We start from the raw sequence: 24,771 nt of genomic DNA, 5'->3' as shown, positions 1-24,771 counted from the left end.
TAACTCACTGCCCCATCCCAGCTCAGAACCTGGCTATATGCAAATCAGTCTGTCCCTGGCCCAGTGCATCATGGGAACAGGGCAGACCAAACTACCAAGCCAATTCTTCACCAGAAAGGAGACAAGCTTCCGGGGACCGGTTTCTGGCATTTCAGCCGTCGTCGGCCCGGCTTGCTTGAATCCTGATGGAGCAGTGAGTAAGGGACTCATGTCTGAGTATACCCTGCCGCACCTATAGTGGCCAAAAACGATTCAGAAAAGGGGGTGGTGATGAACAGAGTGTCTGAATTAAGCAGACCACTCTTACCCAGTCCAAAGATCAGGGCTTGATCCATCGCCGTTATTTAACTCACTGCCCCATCCCAGCTCAGAACCTGGCTATATGCAAATCAGTCTGTCCCTGGCCCAGTGTGTCATGGGAACAGGGCAGACCAAACTACCAAGCCAATTCTTCACCAGAAAGGAGACAAGCTTCCGGGGACCGGTTTCTGGCATTTCAGCCGTCGTCGGCCCGGCTTGCTTGAATCCTGATGGAGCAGTGAGTAAGGGACTCATGTCTGAGTATACCCTGCCTCACCTATAGTGGCCAAAAACGATTCAGAAAAGGGGGTTCCCATGATGCACTGGGCCAGGGTCAGACTAATTTGCATATAGCCAAGTTCTGAGCTGGGATGGTGCAGTGAGCTAAAAAACGGTGATGGATCAAGCCCTGATCTTTAGACTGGGTAAGAGTGGTCTGCTTAATTCAGACACTCTGTTCATCACCACCCCCTTTTCTGAATCGTTTTTGGCCACCATAAGCGTGGAAGGGTATACTCAGATGTGAGTCCCTAGCTCATTGCACCATCAGGATTCAAGCAAGCCGGGCCGAAGACGGCTGAAATGCCAGAAACCGGTCCCCGGTAGCTTGTTTCCTTCCCAGTATAAGAATTGGCTTGGTAGTTTGGTCTGCCCTGTTCCCATGATGCACTGGGCCAGGGTCAGACTAATTTGCATATAGCCAAGTTCTGAGCTGGGATGGTGCAGTGAGCTAAAAAACGGTGATGGATCAAGCCCTGATCTTTGGACTGGGTAAGAGTGGTCTGCTTAATTCAGACACTCTGTTCATCACCACCCCCTTTTCTGAATCATTTTTGTCCACCATAAGCGTGGAAGGGTATACTCAGATGTGAGTCCCTAGCTCATTGCACCATCAGGATTCAAGCAAGCCGGGCCGAAGACGGCTGAAATGCCAGAAACCGGTCCCCGGTAGCTTGTTTCCTTCCCAGTATAAGAATTGGCTTGGTAGTTTGGTCTGCCCTGTTCCCATGATGCACTGGGCCAGGGTCAGACTAATTTGCATATAGCCAAGTTCTGAGCTGGGATGGTGCAGTGAGCTAAAAAACGGTGATGGATCAAGCTCTGATCTTTGGACTGGGTAAGAGTGGTCTGCTTAATTCAGACACTCTGTTCATCACCACCCCCTTTTCTGAATCATTTTTGTCCACCATAAGCGTGGAAGGGTATACTCAGATGTGAGTCCCTAGCTCATTGCACCATCAGGATTCAAGCAAGCCGGGCCGAAGACGGCTGAAATGCCAGAAACCGGTCCCCGGTAGCTTGTTTCCTTCCCAGTATAAGAATTGGCTTGGTAGTTTGGTCTGCCCTGTTCCCATGATGCACTGGGCCAGGGTCAGACTAATTTGCATATAGCCAAGTTCTGAGCTGGGATGGTGCAGTGAGCTAAAAAACGGTGATGGATCAAGCCCTGATCTTTGGACTGGGTAAGAGTGGTCTGCTTAATTCAGACACTCTGTTCATCACCACCCCCTTTTCTGAATCATTTTTGTCCACCATAAGCGTGGAAGGGTATACTCAGATGTGAGTCCCTAGCTCATTGCACCATCAGGATTCAAGCAAGCCGGGCCGAAGACGGCTGAAATGCCAGAAACCGGTCCCCGGTAGCTTGTTTCCTTCCTAGTATAAGAATTGGCTTGGTAGTTTGGTCTGCCCTGTTCCCATGATGCACTGGGCCAGGGTCAGACTAATTTGCATACAGCCAAGTTCTGAGCTGGGATGGTGCAGTGAGCTAAAAAACGGTGATGAATCAAGCCCTGATCTTTGGACTGGGTAAGAGTGGTCTGCTTAATTCAGACACTCTGTTCATCACCACCCCCTTTTCTGAATCATTTTTGTCCACCATAAGCGTGGAAGGGTATACTCAGATGTGAGTCCCTAGCTCATTGCACCATCAGGATTCAAGCAAGCCGGGCCGAAGACGGCCGAAATGCCAGAAACCGGTCCCCGGTAGCTTGTTTCCTTCCCAGTATAAGAATTGGCTTGGTAGTTTGGTCTGCCCTGTTCCCATGATGCACTGGGCCAGGGTCAGACTAATTTGCATATAGCCAAGTTCTGAGCTGGGATGGTGCAGTGAGCTAAAAATCGGTGATGGATCAAGCCCTGATCTTTGGACTGGGTAAGAGTGGTCTGCTTAATTCAGACACTCTGTTCATCACCACCCCCTTTTCTGAATCATTTTTGTCCACCATAAGCGTGGAAGGGTATACTCAGATGTGAGTCCCTAGCTCATTGCACCATCAGGATTCAAGCAAGCCGGGCCGAAGACGGCTAAAATGCCAGAAACCGGTCCCCAGTAGCTTGTTTCCTTCCCAGTATAAGAATTGGCTTGGTAGTTTGGTCTGCCCTGTTCCCATGATGCACTGGGCCAGGGTCAGACTAATTTGCATATAGCCAAGTTCTGAGCTGGGATGGTGCAGTGAGCTAAAAAACGGTGATGGATCAAGCCCTGATCTTTGGACTGGGTAAGAGTGGTCTGCTTAATTCAGACACTCTGTTCATCACCACCCCCTTTTCTGAATCATTTTTGTCCACCATAAGCGTGGAAGGGTATACTCAGATGTGAGTCCCTAGCTCATTGCACCATCAGGATTCAAGCAAGCCGGGCCGAAGACGGCTGAAATGCCAGAAACCGGTCCCCGGTAGCTTGTTTCCTTCCCAGTATAAGAATTGGCTTGGTAGTTTGGTCTGCCCTGTTCCCATGATGCACTGGGCCAGGGTCAGACTAATTTGCATATAGCCAAGTTCTGAGCTGGGATGGTGCAGTGAGCTAAAAAATGGTGATGGATCAAGCCCTGATCTTTGGACTGGGTAAGAGTGGTCTGCTTAATTCAGACACTCTGTTCATCACCACCCCCTTTTCTGAATCATTTTTGTCCACCATAAGCGTGGAAGGGTATACTCAGATGTGAGTCCCTAGCTCATTGCACCATCAGGATTCAAGCAAGCCGGGCCGAAGACGGCTGAAATGCCAGAAACCGGTCCCCGGTAGCTTGTTTCCTTCCCAGTATAAGAATTGGCTTGGTAGTTTGGTCTGCCCTGTTCCCATGATGCACTGGCCAGGGTCAGACTAATTTGTATATAGCCAAGTTCTGAGCTGGGATGGTGCAGTGAGCTAAAAAACGGTGATGGATCAAGCCCTGATCTTTGGACTGGGTAAGAGTGGTCTGCTTAATTCAGACACTCTGTTCATCACCACCCCCTTTTCTGAATCGTCCTTGCACCCCAGCACATCCTAACTGTACAGCTGTAGGTTTTTCTATGTTTGGCCTCCTGGCCTGTGCCTGCAGCCTTTTTCCGACTTCACGATTCTAAATTTGTTTGCATTGGGGGTCCGAAGCTGTGTTGGGGCTCTTCACCCGGTCACCCTTATGTCGCTGAGGGTGTAAATTTGGTGCTGTCTTGTGGCCCCCTCTGTGATGACCTTAATTCCTGGAGACTGGTTTATCAAACCGTTCTACTTACCTGTAAGTAGCACAACTTCGATTGCCCCCTTTCTCCATTAGATAACTTTGGCACCAGATTCCGAGTTTGATCTTTGCACCCGGCCACCCCAGTGCCCCTGGTGGTACAGTTTTGCCTCGTACCTGAACCATGCCTAATATCAATTCTTCATCCTAAAGCTCAACATCGTAAATCGTTTACTTACCTGCATATTGCTGATTGTGTTTCCTCCCATAGAATAACATTTTATTGATTGTAAAATGTATTTTACTGCAACAAAGTATCTTTCGTGCTATAAGAAAATATACAAAAAGTAATATTTTTACAAACCACTGGTCTCGGATTAGTCGTGGAGTGTGTGTAATCATTTATTGTCTGTGTGTGTGTACAACAAATGCTTACCACTGCCCTCTGATAAGCCTAACTGCTTGCCCACACTACCACAAAAGAGAGCATTAGTATTATCTATGTGAGCCTCTATAAAGCCTCTGGGGATCCACTGGACTCTGTGCACACTAAAACTCATTTTGGTATAGTATGTACAGAAACACCTTCCTACAGAGTATATTAGTGGAACTGCGAAAGGATCGATTCATAGGTCAAAAGAATGGAGGTAACAAAATCTCTGTTATTCAGTTTCCTATTACTTACAATATTTTTAATGAATCCAATAATAAAAAATATCTCTGGGAGTGTTAGACATGGGATTTCTGGTTGGCTAGGGCAAGCGCCTAAGCCAGGCAGAAACCACTACACTACTCAGGGCAAGAGAGTTACACGCTGAAGATAACCCAAGCTCACCCCCTTGGTAGCTTGGCAGAACAGTCAGCCTTATCCCAGAGGCAAGGTGTAAAGCGTTTGCGCAACATACTCACACATCAGTGACACACAAGGCACACTACATAAGAAACCCCACACAAGGTTATATAAAAAAATATCCTTTGTATTACTCATAAAACACATTAGTACACAATCACATATATTTACTGTGCCCACTGGCACTAGGTATGACTTTACAGTGGATTATATACATTACAATAGAGCCTGGCATAAAATCCAGCCAGATGAATTTGCTGAGGCGACTGCTGCTACCCCCTGCCGATTGGAGCAGGACGCAGATCACAACATTGAAATTCTCTCTAGTTGGCTCAATACTGCGATGGACAAATAACCCACATCTCTAGTATATCAATAAAAAGTAAACTGTCCCAACCCTGGTACAATGAGAATCTGAGACTATCTAGCCAGAAATGTCATAGGCAGGAACAAAGATGGAGAAGAAATTATATGGCAGAAGAGAAAATCGCATATAAAGTCAAACTTTCAAAACATAAAAAAGAAGCATAAAAGCCAAAATAGATTACTTCACTGAACACATAAAAAATGCTTGTGATACCAATAAAACCCTATTTTCGTTAATCAATAAGTTGGTCAAACCCAATAAGGTCAGCCATACGGAATCAAACCAGGATTTCTGCGACCTACTAGCGAACTCCTTTCAAAAGAAGGTGATTAACATCTATGATAAATTTGCAAGCATTAACATCCAGACTAAGCATACACCCAACCTTAAGAAATATATAACCAGCTTCTCGAATTTAGGAATCCTTCCAACGACCAACTAAAAGAACTTATTTTATCAATCAAGTCTGGCTCCCCATATGACCCATGCCCGCCCAACATAATGCACTTGATACCCACCCAACTGGCAGTATATCTGGGCTCTATCATCAACACAATATTCGCCAGGGGAATTTTTCCCGCTCAATGGAAATGCACCTCTATTCTCCCTCTCCTAAAAAAAGACAATCTTGATAGCTCAGAACCTGGCAATTATCGCCCTATCGCAAGACTCCCTTTCGCCGCCAAATGCTTTGAAAAATCAATTAACAAACAAATTACAGAACATATTGAATTAAATTTACTATTAGATGACATACTACTGCTCAGGAGGCATCATAGCACTGAATCTGCCCTGATCACAGCCACAGAAGATATCCATGCAATCCTAGATGGAGGAGGAACAGCCACGCTGGTGCTGCTTGACCTCTCAGCGGCCTTTGATATGGTCAGCCATGAGATCTTGGCTGACCGTCTGCAGGAAGCAGGAATAAAAGGCACTGCATTTGAACTTTTAAAATCATTTTTAACCAATCGGCAACTAAATGTAGCAATGGGGTCAGCAGCCTCCAAACAGTTTTCCCTACCATGTAGAGTTCCTCAGGGCTCTGTCCTGAGCACCACACTTTTTAATCTATATGTAGCGCAGTTAGCCTTGATAATAAAAGAACTAGGAGTCGCCCTAGCTTCCTATGCTGATGACACACAGATTGTGGTGTCTTTAACAAATGGAGAAAAGTACTTGGGTGAGGCCTTTAAGACCTGTATGAAGAATGTGAGTGACTGGATGGATGGCAACTGTCTGAAGTTGAATACGTCTAAGACGGAAGTTATCATTTTTGGTAACAAACCCTCCCTCTGGACGCCCGACTGGTGGCCACCAGTACTTGATACACTGCCTACACCCTCCACCAAAACAAAGGATCTGGGCATCATCGTTGATAAAGAGCTCAAATTCAAGGAACAAGTCAGCAAAGTCACATCCATTTCCTTTTGTGCTATAAGATTAAGACACACATACCAGAGGAACTCCTCAAAACAGTGACTCTGGTTTTGGTCCTCTCCCGCTTAGATTACTGCAACAGTCTCTATCTCACCATTAATTAAGACCTGATTAACAGGCTTCAGATAGTACAAAACGTTGCAGCACGTCTCATCCTAAAAATCCCCCAAAATGTATCTGCGAGAGAAGCCATAAAAAAATTACACTGGCTTCCAGTCAGGCAGAGATGCAAGTTTAAAGTCCTATGTCTGGCTTTTAAATCACTATACGACCAAGGACCAACACAATTCAGGAACAAACTAAAGTGGTATGTTCCTAACAGAACCTTACAGTCAGGAATGGCCTGGAACATGGCAACTATCCACTTCAAGAAGGCCACCTGGGGAGGCAGGAGCCTTTTCAGATCAGCAGCAATGCTGTGGAATACATTACCTATTGCCCTAAAAACAGCACCATCCTTGATGAGTTTCAGGAAAGGTCTGAAAACGTGGCTCTTCACAGAGACCACCTGAAGGAATTAACTTTGATTGCCGCCTGCACTATTGTCCCTTCTGTCCCCAGCTCGTTTATGGCACCAGGACACCTTCGGGCATTAGCTGCGCTTTATAAATCTAATTTAGATTCAATTCAATTCATCATATCACAACTCACAGATAGTGAAAACAACCAGTAAAACTGATAAGGGTGCACTTAGCAAAACGCCTTAGGCATAAAACCTCACATGTTGGCACGTGTACCAAATATTATGCATACATCATATAGTTGTACTCAGCATAGTCCCTGGTGCCTACCCAGGTTCAGTACAGTGCACCAGAACATCACCCATCAGGCCTCTCTTAGGTATAAACTTAACAATAGGTTATGCTATCCATCTTCAAATGGACTGTGTTACCTTGTGAAGAGTTTGAGATGCATGTAAATTCAATTACACTACATATCAATACAACACTTTGAACCACAGGTTACGTTTACTGCATCTACTCTTGCACCTTGATGGCATTGTTTTCTACTTGTATAGAGTACCTGCTTGATTATTTTCTGGTAAATATTGTTTAAGTAATCATGTACATTATGAATTATGGCCAAGTAGAATACCCACCTTCAGTATCATATTATTGTTCTTGGCACTTGTAGTGTTGCAGATACACTACACTAAAAAGTAGCTCACCCCTATGTTGCCCCTGTTGCTGGTTTTTCCTGTGACATATTGCATTGGTTAAATAAAAGTTTGGGACACTTTTGCCTGCAACTTAACATAACCTGCATACTCTGCTTGTGTGGTGTCAAACACCTGAACTCAAGGATACAACTTTGCCAATTTGGAATGGGCATCTTTTATCCTCACCTACATTTTACAAATAGTGGATCTTCCTCATAGAAACATTTATCTTCAAGATCCTCATTCTTCTACATTCTAATCACCTCACACCCCTGGATTCTCCATCGCTGGGACTTCTCTTGCTGGCTGCTTCAAGCTAGACACGGTCACACTTTGCCATTTCTCTGCCAGCCTCCAATATGGCCCTATCTGTTACTGGCTGAGTATAGGAAAGTTGCCAGTGTTGCTCCAACTAATGTATCAGAAATAGGACATGGTACAAGGCTTGTGAGTGCGTGAAGGAAGATTCCATGTATCCATCCCATCACACAATGGTCTGGCTATACCATAATACTTGTTGCACCATCTTGCCCTTGACAACCTTAGACCGACTAACGCCACAGAGCATTCATTGTCTGGCTTCCAAGCCGGTACACCTCCTTGAAACTGTTGGCATGTCATTATTCCTTGTTCCTTGAAATGTACTTTTCTCCCACAAAAGTCAAAGACAAGGCAAAAATACTAACATTTCTTCATTTGGTGAAGGAAGCAGTTTTCATACTATCGCAAATGCAACTACTGACCCATCCTTCATGTAAGGCACTGCACAGCAACAGTCACACTGACTATGAACATTTCTTACTACAGCAAGACAGGCAAGGCTTGGAAGAGTCAAACGACAATTTTCATGTGTGCGTCAAAGACCTGGTAACCACATGCACAATGCATGATGTAGCAGAAGAGAATTGTGTGCAAATTAAGCAAGGGTGTACCTCAGGAAAACTCAAACATTATATTCTCATGGAGCTTGGGATTCACTACCAAACATGCTCACTCTAGGCCACTCAGTTAAACTGTCAAGCAAAAAAGACTCCCAATTCAAAGGCATGCTCAAAGCTCTGTGGTAAAGATTAAATTGGGAGGTCCTCCACCAAGCAGAATACCTGTAGCTGCTGTGGTGGTGCTTGCCTCATTCGGGTGAGTACTGCATTTACAAGAAGTTCTGAACATGCTGAAACTGAATCACTTTGCAAGTCTGTTAGATCAGCATTCAGCGGCCGATCACAGAATACCTCTCCACTTCATGAGATCCAAGCAGATTCTACACAATCCAGATGCCATAGTTGAAGACTTAGATAAAAACAAAGTGGTGAGAGGGGTTTTTCAAGTGCATAGTCCATTAGAGCCACCAGCCAAAAAGGCAGGTAGAAATATGCACTGAGCTAGTTAAACCATGATCGATGATAGGGTCTCCACCAATGTGAAACTAAAATGATTGTATATGGTTCTAAAAATACCACCAACTCTGCATCCAACCAGGGTTTGCATTCTTGCCTATGGCAATACTGTATCCCTTCCACTCCGTGGAGTATTCGTTGCTCGCATCACCCATAGAGATCATAACTTTTGTACCCAAGTATTTGTCACAAATCTGGATATAGAACTTTGATCAGTTGTCACACTGTCCAGAACAGTTTGCTTTGAGTGTCAGCATGTGTGAACTGAGCAACATTATCAATACTCTGCAAGGGCACAGAATAGATCAAGACTACAAAAGTGTGGGGGGCGTGGCCAACTACATGGCCGGTTAGGACGTGCTCCTCTGTAGCTCCTGGCGAGCTGCTCTGAATCTGACGTTTAATGACTGCCACGAAGCCCCGTTTTGATGGAAAAGGAACGGTAAGAGACCCGACACACACTGGGGTCCGCAACTGCAAAACACTATGGCCGAGAATTGAGGAAACTCGGTGCCGAAGTTGGCGCGAGCCTGGAAGCGCGATCCGAGATGGCGGCGGTGCCCTGAACAGTGAGGACTAACCCGGAGCAGAGAGGGCTGCCGTGCAAAGGAGCCGGGAGGTGGCCGGAGTCGCTGATCGGAGCCTGGCGCTAGCGGTGTGGAATCCGGAGTGGAGGGGGAGCCGGAGTGGGGTCCTGACGCCGGAGCACAGAAGCCATTGGGGAACCCCGGTGCCGGCTCGGACGAGAACCAGAAGACGCCCCAGGGCCGCAAAGACGTGAGAGATAGGTGCGTCACGGAGGGGCCCGACCGCACTGCTGGGGGCCCGCGGCGCCCGGCGTCGCCTGGACAGAGACGGAAACAGACGGACAGGGCCGGACTGAGGCCTCGGCACCGGAGAGCAGAAAACATTGGCTCCAGGGCCCCAGGGCTTAGCGGGGGGCGACGCTGCAGAGCCCGCCCGCATTGCCTCAGGAAAGCAGCACCCGGCACCATCCGGGCAGAGACGGGCGCAGTGGGTTGGGGCCTCCTTTCTGAGTACAGGGGCCTGACTCGGAGGAGTTAAGCTGGTGAGGGGAAGGCCTGGACTCAGAGCCCACGGAAGCGAGTTGACCCGGCGGTCTGAGGTGGCCTGACACCCGGCCCTTGCCTTGTTGAGCCGAATCATCGAGAGCCTAGGGACAGGCCTGCGGCGCCCGGTACGAGACGGCGCAGTTTGCGGAAGGCACCCTCGGGGGCCGCAAGGACAGAGACCGGGAACACCAGATCCGGGGACCTCGGCAATAGGCCGGTAAGGCGGCGGCTGACGGGAGGCTCCACAACTCCTCCCCCTCCCCCTCCCCCCGAACACAGCTACAAAAAAAAGGGGGGGGGAGGAGAAGACTCACAGGCCTGGGTACACAGGGGGGACCCCCGATATTGGTGTAAACGGACACGGGAGCGGGCCACTGGATCCGGGACGACAGCGTGGCTCCTGGCACCAGAAGTAGGCCTCGGATCGCAGAGGGCTGACGTACAGACAGCCGGGGCCGGAGTCGGAGTGGCAGTTCGGGCCCTGCCTCCCAGCTCAACCTGATCTGAGGCGGAGAACTACCTAGAGCTAGGCCCCGGTGACAGATCCCGTAAACTCGCTGCCGCTTAGAGGCCAAGATAACGGCGAGACCCGCAGTACGGGCCGGAACTAGGCCCTTAGATGGAGTAAGGGACGCCCGAGGCCCTGACGAACCGGACGGATCAGCACTGCCTAAGCCCAAGGGAGGCCCCAACCCTGAGGACGGGAGACCTACCCGCTGAAGAGAGGACATAGCTGCGACAAAAACCTGCTGCCATCGGCTTGTGCCCTACATGTCACGGGCTTCCGGGAAAGACGAGGAAGAGCCAAGGGAGTCCCGTTGACTCCATTAGACAAGGTGCTGATGGTGGAAGGGGCCTGCGGGATACGAGAGCACTCCGGAAACAGAGGAGAAAAGTGGCCGAGTGGCGCCTCCGCGGAAGGGCGAAAAGAAGAACGAACCTTCCCCACGGCCTCGAAGAGAGGCAGCGAGGGGTACGAGAGTGAGACCTCCGCACGGATGGTCACACCGAGGTGCGGGACATGGGGAAAAAGAATTGGCCGCTAAAACCTCCAGGCAGGGAACCATGGACAACTACGCCACATCCCGGCCGCCGGCAGAGGCTGCACCTCCCGCCTCTGGCTCGTGCTCGGACACCGAGTTGCTGATGGAAGCCATTCAAGCGTCTAGGGCCGACATTCAAGAGTCCCGGGCAGCCCTGGAGGTCAAGATCGGCGAGGTGGGCTCGGAAGTGACGCTACTGAGACAGGACTTCCGAACTCTAACAGAGAGGGTGACGACGGCGGGGACGCGGATAGGCGAGGCAGAGAACTCGCTCACTACCCTTCGAAAAGACATGGCGGAACTCCAGGCCTCACATCGCCAACTGATGTGGAAGGTGGACGACGCAGAAAATAGGGCGAGACACAACAACCTGCGCTTTGTAGGCTTTAGAGAAGGCATCGAGGGGACGAACATGGTGACTTACCTACATACTTGGCTGAAAACAACCTTACCAAATACGCAGTTCTCGAATTGCTTTGTTATTGAACGAGCACACAGGGCGCTGTTAGTAAAGCCACCGGTGGGTGCGAGACCAAGACCGGTCATTGCACGCTTCCTCAATTTCGCAGACCCAGACCTGATATTGCGAGAGGCCAGAAGGCTGGGGGAGATCCGACTAGACAATACGAACATTATGATCTTCCCAGACTACAGCCAAGAGGTACAAAACAACGTCGCTCCTTTGATGCGGTAAAAGCGAAACTGAGGGACCTGTATATCACATATATGTTGCTCTTCCCGGCAAAATTGAAGGTGATATACAAGGACAGAACGCACTTTTTTAACCATCCGGAAGATGCATGGCAATGGCTGGAGGAACGACCTACATTCCGTAGAGCAGAGGCCACAGGAAGCAGGGTGGTGGACAGACTAGCAACCATTGGACTCCAGGGGGGAACTGCCAAAGACTCAGAGACCGAAGAAACCGACGAGCAGGAGACAGATACAGACAACGCCTTATCCAGGACACAGGTCGACGGAGTAGAAACTCTGCTTCACCCAGAAGGGGAGACGCGACGGGATCTAGATTCAGCTGGCTAGAGAGGAATGCCCGCTACGAGGGAGAGGAGGACACTGGGGGTCGCTCCTCCGGGGGGGGGAAGAGGAGGTGATGCGCTTCATGCACCCTTTAGTGGAGGCGATCCGAGAAATGGAGCAAGATGCGTCTGGACGGACAGACGACCCGAGAACAGACACTCACAACTCACATTCCTGAACGGGGGCTGATCAGGCAGTAGAGATTGCAGCTCATCGCTAAAAGGGGACCGCAAGTTGATACACCCCTTTACCTATTGTTTTGTCTTTTACTTTTAATCCGTGGCGACTTAGGCAGTGTAGATTGCAGCTCATCGCCACAGGGGCACGCAAGTTGACACACCCTTTTTCCTATTGTTTTGCTTTTTGTTTTTTCTATGTACTATTTCCTTCATTTAACTCTTCCGGTTGATCTGGTGGGAATGTGTTACATGTTCACTACGCCGATTGCTAGAGTAGGCTGAAAGGGGGGTTACACGGGAGGGCGAAAGACCCTCTCCGCCGACAGTCCTGCTTTTGTGGAAGATGGGACTGAAGGGGGGGAGGTGGGGAGGGGGGAAAGGGGGGAGTTGTGCACGTTCTCAGGTTGGAGAAGTTGGGGGACAGAAAAGGGAGGGGGAGGGAGGAAAGGGGGCAGGGGGAGGGATCGGGACATGTCAGAAAGGTCACATATGCCGCAGCACGGGACACTCCACTAGTGAGGGACCAGAACAACATCCACAGCAGGTTGTGGTAAGATGTCGGATAGACACATGGAACAGAGACAGGATCTAGAGGGGCTCTCGATATTAACATGGAATGTAAATGGCCTAGGTAGTAAGATCAAGCGGGGCCTAGTGAACACGTACATTAAAAGGGTAGGCCCGGATATCGTATTGTTACAAGAAACACATCTCATGGGTAGCAACTGCAGTTTCCTAGCAAGAGGGGAATACAAAGTTCTGGCGCATGCGGGATTTACCAAAGGCTCGAGAGGAGTGGCGATACTGATTAGACGGAACCAACCATTCAGGGTGGCGCAGATCTGGGCAGACTCACTGGGGACATCTGTGGGGGTGAGGGGCACCTGGAAAAGGAAGGAATATACAATAATATCGGCGTACGCACCTTCTAAACTACAAGCAGCTACACTGTCAGGGGTAACGGAGGTCCTCCTTAATTCAGCCGACACGATACAGATACTGGGGGGAGACTTCAATGATGTGATGACTCCGACCTTAGAGAGAACAGGAGACAGGATTAGAGACCAGACCCCGACGGCCCTAGCTAACACGATCAATGCTATCGGGCTAACATACATTTGGAGGTGGGTGCACCCGGACGATAGAGCCTATTTCTTTTTTTCAAACGCACATAGGGTCCACTCTAGACTAGACTATATATTCCTTGCCAAACATGTTATGGCGAGAGAGGACACTGCCGAGTACAAAGCCAGGGGGATAATGGACCACTCCCCACTCATGGTCAAGGTGGGAAGATGGACTCAAAGACAGGGGACCTGGAGACTGTCGGCCTGGGACTTACAGGACCCGAAAATACTGAAAGGTATTAGAGCAGATGTCAAAGTCTGCATAGCAGGAAAAAAGGGCTCGGTACGTCCAAAGTGGTCCTATGGGAGGCCTTCAAAGCAGTCATGAGAGACAGGGCCCAAAATAGGCTGGCTGAGGCGACCCGAGCCATCCAGAGAGAGCTTGAGACATTGGAAGCCCGAATATTGGAGCTAGAAAGGGAATACCAGGTTACTAAAGATATAGGGACTCTACGTAAATTGATGGATACCCAAAGTCAATACAGAGAACTAGTAACGGGAGAGGCCAAAACGCAGGCACTGGCGACATTGCATCGTCTGTATGACGTAGCAGACAGATCGGGCAAACTGCTGGCATGGCTGAGCAGGAGGGAGAGAGATGCTAGGTGGATTGAACAAGTGCGTGACACCCAAGGTTAACCTAACGGGTTCAGACGTCCAGATTGCGGGCGCTTTTGCTAAGCACTACCAGTCATTTTATGAGGCGCGAGATCTGGGAACATAAGCGGATGCCATGAAATATATGGAGCATCTGGAACTCCCAGTACTGACTGACACAGATCTCAAAGACCTGGAAGCGCCCCTAACGCTGGAGGAAATCAAACAGGTCCTGGCTAAACTACGAACAGGGAAATCCCCCGGCCCGAATGGGTTCCCGGCAGAATTCTTTAAGAAAACGGCGGACCTTTTGGCTCGGCACCTGCTGGGGCTCTTTGAGGGGGCACTCCAGGACGGGGAACTTTGTCCGGACCTCCGCATGGCCACGATTATTCCGATATTTAAGGAAGGTAGACCGCCAGAGGAATGCTCCTCTTACCGCCCTATTTCCTAACTAAATATTGAAGTGAAACTCCTGGCGACGGTACTGGCGCTCAGATTGCGGAGGATGATCCCAGATTTGGTCCATTTGGACCAGACGGGGCTTCTCCCGGGTAGGGCGACTAGATTCAATCTCCGACGGTCGCATAACTGACTACAGGAGGTGAGCAAGAGACAAGACCCCCACTGGTTCCTATCGCTTGACGCTGAGAAGGCGTTCAATGCGGTTCATTGGCCCTTCCTAGAGGGAGTTATGATAAGGCTGGGCTTCGGCCCAAATTTCAGGCAATGGGTGCAACTGCTGTATACAGACCCCAGAGCCAGGGTCAAGGTGAACGGGATCATATCCTGGGATTTCTCAGTTAGGCGGGGAACCAGGCAGGGATGCCCCCTGTCCCCCTTGCTCTTCACGCTGACAATAGAGGTGCTTGCAGCAGCAGTCCGGCAGCATCAGGAAATCAGGGGTTTTCAGTTGGGACCATTAGACGCCGCAGAGGAAAAGATATCCCTCTACGCGGACGATGTCCTCCTATACATTACGCGCCCTGCCACAATGATCCCGGTGCTTTTCTCAGAGTTAGAACGCTATGGAGCGCATGCGGGTTACAGGATCAATTGGCATAAGTCAGTGCTATATGATCCTAGAGGACGAGAACAGTGGACGGCCCTTCCAGAGAGGTTGCAAACGACGGCGGAAGGCTTCACCTACCTTGGTGTATTCATGACGCTAGATAGAAACAACTCGTACGACAAGAATGTCGGACGAATTATACATAATTTTGTAGAGGACGCAAATAGATGGCGCCCCTTCCCCTCGCGCTCTTAGGCCGCGCGGCCATGTTCAGAATGATGACGTTGCCCAAGCTTCTATAGGCGTTCCAAAACGAATACTACCCCCTCCCTCGAAGGGTGTTTAGGGGAATAAACTCGGAAGTCTGCACTGGCAACCCTACAGAGACACCAATATAGTGGGGGGATTTCACTTCCCAACACAGAGGCTTACTACTGGGCAGAACACCTGGTGGCCATCAATGACTGGTTTCATGCCCTGGCCGCACACCCCACATACGCATTGGAGCGGTACGTTATGGGTACGCGCCCGTATAACTACTATCTATACAGGGGCAAAGGGAAGGAGAGACTGCTGCCAGCTACAAGGCTTACGCTGCTGCTATGGAATAGAGCAAATAAGTCCATAGGATGGGAAAAGAAGCCCACCAGACAAACGCCCATATGGCACTGCACATGGCTGAAAGAGCTGAATAAACTGAAAGGGTTCAAAAAGTGGGACGACATCGGAATCTCGACCCTAGGAGACGTGATTGCAAAAGGGGCGCTGAAGTCGTTCCCAGCCTTGAGAGCGGAGTTTGCACTCCTCCGCACACAATACTTTAAATACGTTCAACTGAGACAAGCGTGGCGGGCGGAGGGGATCACGGAAGGCACACTCCCTGAATACGCACCCCTAGAGGGCCGTCTACTGCAAGAATAAATATCAGAGAGAGCGGTGTCCCTTACATATAGGACCCTTATGAATAACATGCCCGATGGGATCGGTACCCTTCGCAGTAAGTGGGAGAGTGACGTGGGTGCAATGGATGCGGTAGACTGGGACACTGTTCTTATACATCCAAGAAAGGTAGCAATTAAATCCCGGCTGAGCATTATACAGTTTAACGTCCTCCACAGGACCTATTTCGATAGGGTACGTTTACATAGAATTGGAAAGATAGGAGATACAAACTGCCTAAGATGCGGCCAAGAAGGAGGAGACTTCTACCATACACTCTGGTCGTGTCCGATGATTCAGGTTTACTGGGTGGGGATTCTGAAAGAACTGGGTGAGGTCCTGGAAGCGCCCTTGCCGACAGATCCAAAACTAGTCCTGCTGGGCATGACCAATGATGTAGATCTCGCCTGCCCGTTATTGATCTTCCTGGTCCTGGCCTTGGTGGTAGCTAAGAGGGATGTGGCAAAGTACTGGGGTCCAGTTACGTCACCACGGATAGAGGAATGGCGAAGAGGTCTAGACCTTTATATAGCGGCTGAGAGGGTCACATAAAAAGCACGGGATGCCCCAAGAAATTTGGCAGAGTCTGGAGTAGATGGAGGAAGTATTGTGGCCTTGATGGGGGACTGTGAGAAGGGAAGTGGGAGGAAGACACATTCAAGGACAGGAGAGCTCCGAGGGCATTCGGATGGGGAACGGCAGATTGGGGTGCAGACTGTGTTAGTAACATGGTGCGGGAAGTATAATGATGTATTGTTTTTATTGGTGTGGCTGGGGGGGTGGAGGGTGGAAGGCCGGGGAATGTTGACCAGTGATGACATGACTGTTTTGCTGTAATATGAAAAATGCAAATAAAAATGTTTATAAAAAAAAAAAAGAATACAAAAGTGTGATTATATAGTGAACATACTGTGCTTTCTGTAAAACTCTTATTTACGTGCCTCATTCCACAAAGAACGTAAATCACCATAACATAACGTGTATTTGTAAAGTGCACATTCACCAAGGGGTATCTTGGCGCTGTATAACAGATGTTTATTGTTACCCAATTCAAAGTACTCAGTTTATCGACCTTAGAAGGATGAAAGGCTGAATGGACCCACCAGGAATTTAACCTGTGATCATGAGGTCAAACACAGACCCTACAGTGGACGTATTAGTCCACTAAGCCATCAGACCCGGCTAGAAGCAGAAAAAAGTAGAAGCAGAACTAATTTGACTCAGAAATGTTAACATTATTGAAAAAGGTGAAGGACCGCACCATGTATCTTCCTAATCGTTGTGGCCACAAAACCAAAAGTGTGTATCTGTATAGACATGCGCCTACGTGACACTACCATCAAGCTTGAATGCCACATAATAATGAGAGTAAACAATCTGGTCACCGATGTCAATGGAGTCTGCTAGTTCCCACAAACTGACCTAACCTCAGCATACCATCAGCTACTTCTTGACCCGAGTCGAGCTATATCACTACTTTCTCAATGCATTCTGGCTTTCAAAGGTTCAAGAGGAGGAATTTTGGCATTTTTAGAGCTGTCAAATTTTTTCAAAACCGCTCCAGACAGCTTCATCAGGGGTATCCATTGGCATTAATGTCAGCAATGGCATTGTTTTCAAGCCAAAACCACTGAAGGATATAACTCTTGCTTGAGGGTCATCCTGATGCACCTCTAGGACTGTGGCCTTACCTTGAGCAAGAAGAAATGTGATTTGAATTTCTTAGACCAAGTAGTGATCCCACCAAGGTATTGGAGATCAAAGTATCCAAACCATTATAAGTATCCAACGTTTGCAATTTCCTGGGCATGGTCAGGCACTCTGGGTGGTTCGCTAGAAATCTCACCACTCCATTAAACAACTCCTTGACTGCAAATCCATGTCAGCTTGTAGGTGCTGCATGACCATCGGTGGGTTTTCCATGCCCTCTCATTGGATATCACACTACAGTTCTTCGACTCTACCAAATAAGCTTACCTGTGCATTGACGCAACTCGCACAGGACTAGGGGCTCCCCTTTTTCAAAAGCAAAGGTGTGTGGAGTGGGTCTAATTAGACTAGGTCTGAAAAGGACTAGTCCCCCAAATAGAGGCACTTGCAAATCAAGAAACAAGCATTTGTCATCCACTGGGGGTACAGACACTTCCAACTCTCTCGATATGGCGACATCTTTCAAATATGATCAGACTACAAATCTCAAGGACTTTTGCTGTAAGCTGAAAAGTAGATTCTGCAGCTTCAAAAACATTAATTTAAAATCCCCAACCAACTATGATCTCAAATACCAGCAGACTATATGTTCACACCACACTTGGTCTGTCAGCAACATAAAGGCAGAGACTGTTCTGGAAACAGAGGAATACATTGTTTATGTAGGAGATGTCATGGCGTTTCACAATGTCCCCACATTCAATGTGCAATTCAAGATACCTCATAAGGCTCCTGGAAAACTGTCTTTCACAACAAACCATGTCGCACTACTGACGCTCCCTAGATCTTGACATTCCTGCATCATGTGCACAACAAATTGCAGTAACTCATAATGAGTCAGTCTTGATGGTCAAGCAGTTTGTCATTCCTTCGCCCTTACAAACCGAGTCCTGCAACCTTCTCTCACACCAGGGATTGGGAAATCCAAGGTTAGACTGAGAATCAAGGTGTTATTTCTGCAACTGAACATCATGGTCATAGCCATGATCAGAAAGTCTGTGGTGTGCCAATCCACGTGGCCACCAGAGAGGCCCCTGTCATTACTATTGACATCCCATTCATACTTGAGTCCAAGTCCAGTGCTTGAAGTTAGGAGAACATCTTTATTCACTCAGAATATGGAATATCAGGGTCACTCCTTGATGGCCCCAAGCAAATAGCAAAGAAAAAGATTCATGAGGATCCTGAACAAGGTCCTTCAACAGAAATGCATGTGGACAAATCTTTGAGTAGTTCATGTTTTCTGTTTTTTGTGGGAGTATTGATACACCCAATACCCAAAAACCAGATGTCCTCCAGGCCAACTACAGTGCCTTGCTCCGTGCTGAGACACACATCTGTGTGCCTGTGCTCCAGCAAGGAGCCAGACACTGATCTGATTTTTCATAGGGTAAGAAAAAATACAAAAAATATCTTCATCCCTGCTAGGACAGAGTATTGTAGTGGAAAACAGAGCAATGGGTCACAAGCTTTCGCCTGTATATTTTCACTCAGATGGCAGATCCTAAAATATAATATACAATCAGAATTTTGGGCACAGTGGAATTTTGTACTAACCCATATTCTGTATAACCCCCATGATTCTTCGGGGGATTTCACTCATTGTGCTTTTGTGGGCAATGATCTACCAAACAAAGCTAAAAATGTAGAGAAACTCAGTAGTTAATAGCAAATATCCTACCATGCTGCATTTCCATGCTTCTCCTGATTTGTAGTGTAGCCTAAAACTATATTTTCCGAGACAGGAAATACCCAAGTACCCAACTGTCAGAAGCACAAGAAAGAAGCATGGAATTAGGCTGATTGGTTGCTGAAGCATTTGGGCCTGGGATTGGCCACCATGTAAGGAAACCTAACAACCCTAGACCTTTTTGAAAAATTGATACCTGGAGGAAGCCTGGTGATGTATATTTTGTGGGTGTCACCACTTTCATTCTCAGAATGCCTTCCACAGATCAAACATTGGCAAAAAAAAAAAGATTTGCTGACATTTCTGTGACAGAATATTTTTGATTTTGTCGGGACCAGCAAATCCCCCCACCCAGTATTGCCTACATTTCAACCGATGTAAACAGTACCTTACATGCATGTGCGAGTCTATGTACCAAACAAGAACGGCGTTTTTACACGCTTACAGAGGGAAAACACTGTTTACGGGAGGGATAGTGTGGTGTAGAATGGGGCGCTGTAAACAACTCAGTGATTCATATTGACATGTGGTAATAAGCACATTATGTTAATGGCAATACATTTAATTTTAACTTTACAGATATGAACCCCTGACGAAGGGCCGCAGCGGCTTGAAATGCATTGGGTTAAGCATTTGTATTCACTTTTGAAACAAGGGATTTTAACATGCTGTATTGAAGGCGATTGGGCATTATACGTGCACTTGAAAATTGGAATCACCTTGCTTTGAACAATTCAACAAACGAACAATAAAAATTGAAAATATGAACCGAAAACAGTGGATTGTGGATTAAATTTGGTTTACGATGAAGTTTATCATCCAACATGGTGTGATGCATCCTGGGACTGATAGTACTTTGTATATCAGTATTTTTTTTACGTATACTACCGACGCTTAAAGGATGAAGCGTATACCAGGATAGCTCCCTAAAAGAATAAATCCAGACGAACTTGTTAAATAGAGGAGTGCGAGGCATAAACCTTTTTCATTGTCGAACAGTTCTCCTACCCGACTCAGCACCCATAAATAATGTGGATTATTGGAGAATGTCAATCACACAAGATTGTCAATTAAGTATAAATTAAGTATAAAATTGAAGTATTGTATTACTGGACCAAAAGAAAGAATATTGTATTTGTTGTATGTTTCAGTTTGCTCACATTACATTTATATCTGCAAGCTTGTGCCAGCTAAGAACTGTTGCGGAAACAGCATAGGGATTAAACATGCGAGGGAAGGGCGGCGAACAATGAGGCCAAAAATGGTGGCTTATGGGAGTTACAACTCTTGACTACCTTGCAATAGATGATCGTTGAAAAAAAGGTAATGATTTGGGCGTGGTTGAGGAGCTGCTCAAAACCACCAGTTTAAAGGGGAGAATGATAGGAGTAACATTTTGGAAGAGAAATTCAGAATGTCACCTTCGTAGTTGATTAGTGAAGAAAGGTACGTTAACACAATGTACACTTGATGGTAAATAATAATGGTTAAGAACACGTAATCTCTAGGGCTACTGTTTATTGAAAATCTTGTATGCTGATAACACAGATTTTTATTTTAAGCGTAATAAGTAAGAATGGCATAACTCGTTAAACCGATTCAGCAACAAAGTTTGATGCGTTTTTACACGCTTACAGAGGGAAAACGCTGTTTACGGGAGGGTTAGTGTGGTGTAGAATGGGACGCTGTAAACAACTCAGTGATTGATATTGACATGTGGTAATAAGCACATTATGTTAATGGCAATGCATTTGATTTTAACTTTACAGATATGAACCCCTGACGAAGGGCCGCAATAGCTTGCAATGCATAGGATTAAGCATTTGTATTCACTTTTGAAACAAAGGATTTTAACATGCTGTATTAAAGGCGATTGGGCATTATACATGCACTTGAAAATTGGAATCACCTTGCTTTGAACAATTCAACAAACGAACAGTAAAAATTGAAAATATGAACCAAAAACAGTGGATTAAATTTGGTTTCTGATGAAGTTTATCATCCAACATGGTGTGATGCATCCTGGGACTGATAGTACTTTGTATATCAGTGTTTTTTTGACCAAACAAGAACAGGCCATGTGAAGTCAATATAGTATGAATATTGTCTAAAGGGCACAAGTCCTATAAAAAGAAGAGGGGGGACTGATAGTATGCAAATGACCTCATGACATCACGTGCTAAACGTGTCCCGGTGTCTGAAATTTACACCGGGACACGTTCAACATATTTCTGTGGGCCCTAGCTTCTTGGCATGGGGGACAGCGTCCACCCTGTGAAAAGAGTGGGGGGACGCCGTCCACCCGCGTGACCCCCGACTCGAGCCCTGGTTGTCTTCACTGGGTCACAATTTCAGCTTCCTTCTGCAATAGGCCCACCCACACTTCTATGAGCACTGGTTTATTGTTGTAATATGTCTGAAGTTCTGGAGGGTTCTGCAACAGAAAAGTGAAGAAATTTTGATTTCTGTAACTATACTTTCATATTTGTAGAGGATTCTGAGTAATAAAACATGATGACATTCACACAAATCAACCACATCACCCTGGATTCCTCGGTGTCCCAAATTATATAAATTTGACAAATGTCACTTTGACATGATCTCTCTGCCAGCTAACCAGGGTGAGGGAGGTCTGGCGCCATGCAAAAGAAACCTTAGGATATGTAACAGCTAGAGAAGTCGACCTCGAAGCTGGGGAACCGAGTTTGAGTCTCGACAAGGACGCTCAACATCCTGTCACTCTGGGCAAATCATTTAATCTCTCCATGCCTAACAAAATGAATGTGTCCATCTGTAGTGCAGCTGGTTCTCATGTAAAGGGCTCTGATACCTTTGGGTCGAATTCGCGCTATATAAAACTTCCCCCCAAAAAAGTGTTGATGTTTTGGAAAACGAATTGTTAAAAAACGTACCAACGTCATGTTCACAGCATTCTATTGGCCAGCCAGTCAGGGCAATGGAGGTCTTGTTTGCATTAGGTGCTGCATGACCAGGCCATACAGAATTAGAAAATATATCGTTTTATATTGTATTGTATTGTATTATATAATTGTATTGTGTATAGTTAATTAAAATATTTAAAAACTGACAAAAAACACCAATACAAAAATACATGAAACGAACAGTTTTTCCAGATAAAAGAGAACGTGCAACTAAGTCTGTCGAGGAGTCTTGGCTTGAATTAAATCAATACGTGTTCCATCCACCGCCAGCAGAAGCCCTACACAAAATACTTCCTCACTATCGTATTGGGATCCTCTGGGCTCGAAGCGTGCTTCACTGTGCTTAAGCAAGTGTGCGGCACTGGGCTGGGCCATTGAACCCCTTGTGTGTGGATGTCTATCAGCCTGCGCCCTCTTTGTACTATAAAAGGTCATTAATGAGATGGACATTTACTGGAATACTGTTGTTCAGCTATGATTGTTTATAGTTATAGAATACGTTACACATAATAAGGTGTTTGATATCTGTCATGAAATAAACAGCGTACCATGGACAGTGATTCTGCCACGAATTTGTGATCTGCGCAAATATTACATAAAGATTTCACTCCCTAGGCAAACACACACACAATTTGGAATCCGCGGACTCCAGACATTCAGGGCAACATTTCCTTGGTTAACATATTAGGAGTTACGTTTGTACAATTTCAAAAAGCAAAAAAAATGTATTACATTTGTTAAAACAATAAAAATGTCTTCAAATGTTTAATACATCTTTACACTGCAATGAGATATTGATGTGAGGTTTGCGCCAATACAAAGCCATAAATGTGGTGGAATAAACATAGAGTTTGAATGGTGTACATAGAGACCAAAGTGGTGCATGTGTTTAAGCAATATAACAAGGACTTTGTTTGGGTTTTATTTATTTTTTTAAAAGCTTCCGAATAGAGGTGCGTAAACACCCCTGACTGCATCAACACCCCAGAGTGAAAGGGTTAAGATGTGTCACATCTTTGCATTAGCCTTGGTATATTCTTAATTCACTAAGAGCTGTAAAGAGGAAAAGAACTAAATGGGTAATAATAAATACGAGATAAGTGAGCTGTGCATTCTGCATTAATTGTGATGAACACAATTTCTTGAGAGATATTGCCCTAATGGTCACTTACCTCTGCTGCTTGCCCCAATGAATGAAGAATGAGTTTTTTGGCCTCCAGGTACAGAGGCTGTCCAAGCTCCTGATAGGGTTTGTAACTGGGTGAGCGGAACCCAACGGTGAGCTGCCGCTGCCTCCTCTGGTAGTTGGCTCTGAAGACCTGCTCCCTGGTGACCCCCCAGCTACTGTAGACGGTGTCACTCCTTGCCTGGACCTTCACTCCTTTTTGGTTCGGCACTGGCAGTGGCTTTATGATGACATAGCTGCGCGGGTCTTTGTGCCCCGAAGTTCCTGGCATCTTGGCACTTGCTATGACACGATTAGAGAATCACCCCTATCTTCTTACGAACCAGCAGCTGGTATGCAGAATCCAATGATAAAACAGCGCACTCCCAAACTCCAGAGAGAGAAAAACACAGAAGTGGACCAAACTTTTTTTGCTTTCTTTTTTAGAAACTACTTGGTGTCAATTAATCAAATGACTTTTAAAGCGTTCTATGAAGTAAAAGTTATTTTGCCTAAATGCCGACAGGTCTAAATTCTGGAAGTGGAACTATGTTCGGTAGCAAATTCAAATAGGCAAGCGCGTGAGAACGTTACGTTCACTCTGTTGCATTGTTTGGTCAAAATAGAAATTGTAACGACTGTATGAGAAAATAAAAAAATAAAAGCCGATATACTGTTTTGGAATTACAGGGTAGAATTGTCGGACCGGAATCGCAACCTGATTATATATTTGAGACACGAAGGAGCATTTTAAATGTACTTTATGGACCCAAAATCCAATTGCAGATTTTCGCAGAAAGGATACTTGGAGAAGCGCAGGAACACAGCCTAAGTGAAAGCGCCTCTCAATCTCGCTCACTGGTACAGGCAAAGAATGAAGTTTACTATACAACAGCATGAACAGAGACCTAAACACGTGGTCGCCCATAGTTACAAGGACGCCTAGGCATATTCAGTTCTCAGAAGCGGAGGGGGGTGAATGCAAATGAAAATTGTTTCACGAAATAAATCAATGCAATACGCTACAGTAGTAATTTATAGAAACGCATAAACATTCAAGTATTGACACTAACTGGGACGGATCGGAACTAAGAAGGAAAACACTCTCTGTCTGCCTGTTTTACTTTAATTTGAATTATGGACTTCCCCATATTCGTTGTATCTTTTTCTTTGAACCACGCCCACATGTTGCAGACAGCAGCGGAAATGTTAACTGCAGATCAGTCGAGGAAGGTAAATTTGGCGGCCATGTTAGAACGGATACTGAGTGCGTGCATTAATGCAGGAGTGAAGGCAG

At 46.6% G+C, this 24,771-nt stretch overlaps 1 protein-coding gene across 1 annotated transcript in view; it reads right to left on the bottom strand.

Annotated features, from left to right (window-relative positions):
* The window catches only part of CCDC60 (coiled-coil domain containing 60), a 652,013-nt gene extending 627,686 nt beyond the window's left edge, over positions 1-24,327 (bottom strand). Inside the window, exon 1 of the mRNA XM_086943297.1 lies at positions 23,482-24,327. Within this exon, the coding sequence (XP_086799423.1) occupies positions 23,482-23,766 (285 nt within the window). The 5' untranslated portion in view covers positions 23,767-24,327. The remainder of the gene's footprint in view (positions 1-23,481) is intronic.
* Between the last annotated feature and the right edge of the window lie 444 nt (positions 24,328-24,771).

This window comes from Lissotriton vulgaris, chromosome 11, assembly GCF_964263255.1.
Source record: "Lissotriton vulgaris chromosome 11, aLisVul1.2, whole genome shotgun sequence".
In the NCBI taxonomy this organism is placed as follows: Eukaryota; Metazoa; Chordata; class Amphibia; order Caudata; family Salamandridae; genus Lissotriton; species Lissotriton vulgaris.
The sequence above is the reverse complement of the archived record's forward strand: the minus strand, read 5'-3'. Positions and strand labels throughout refer to the sequence as shown.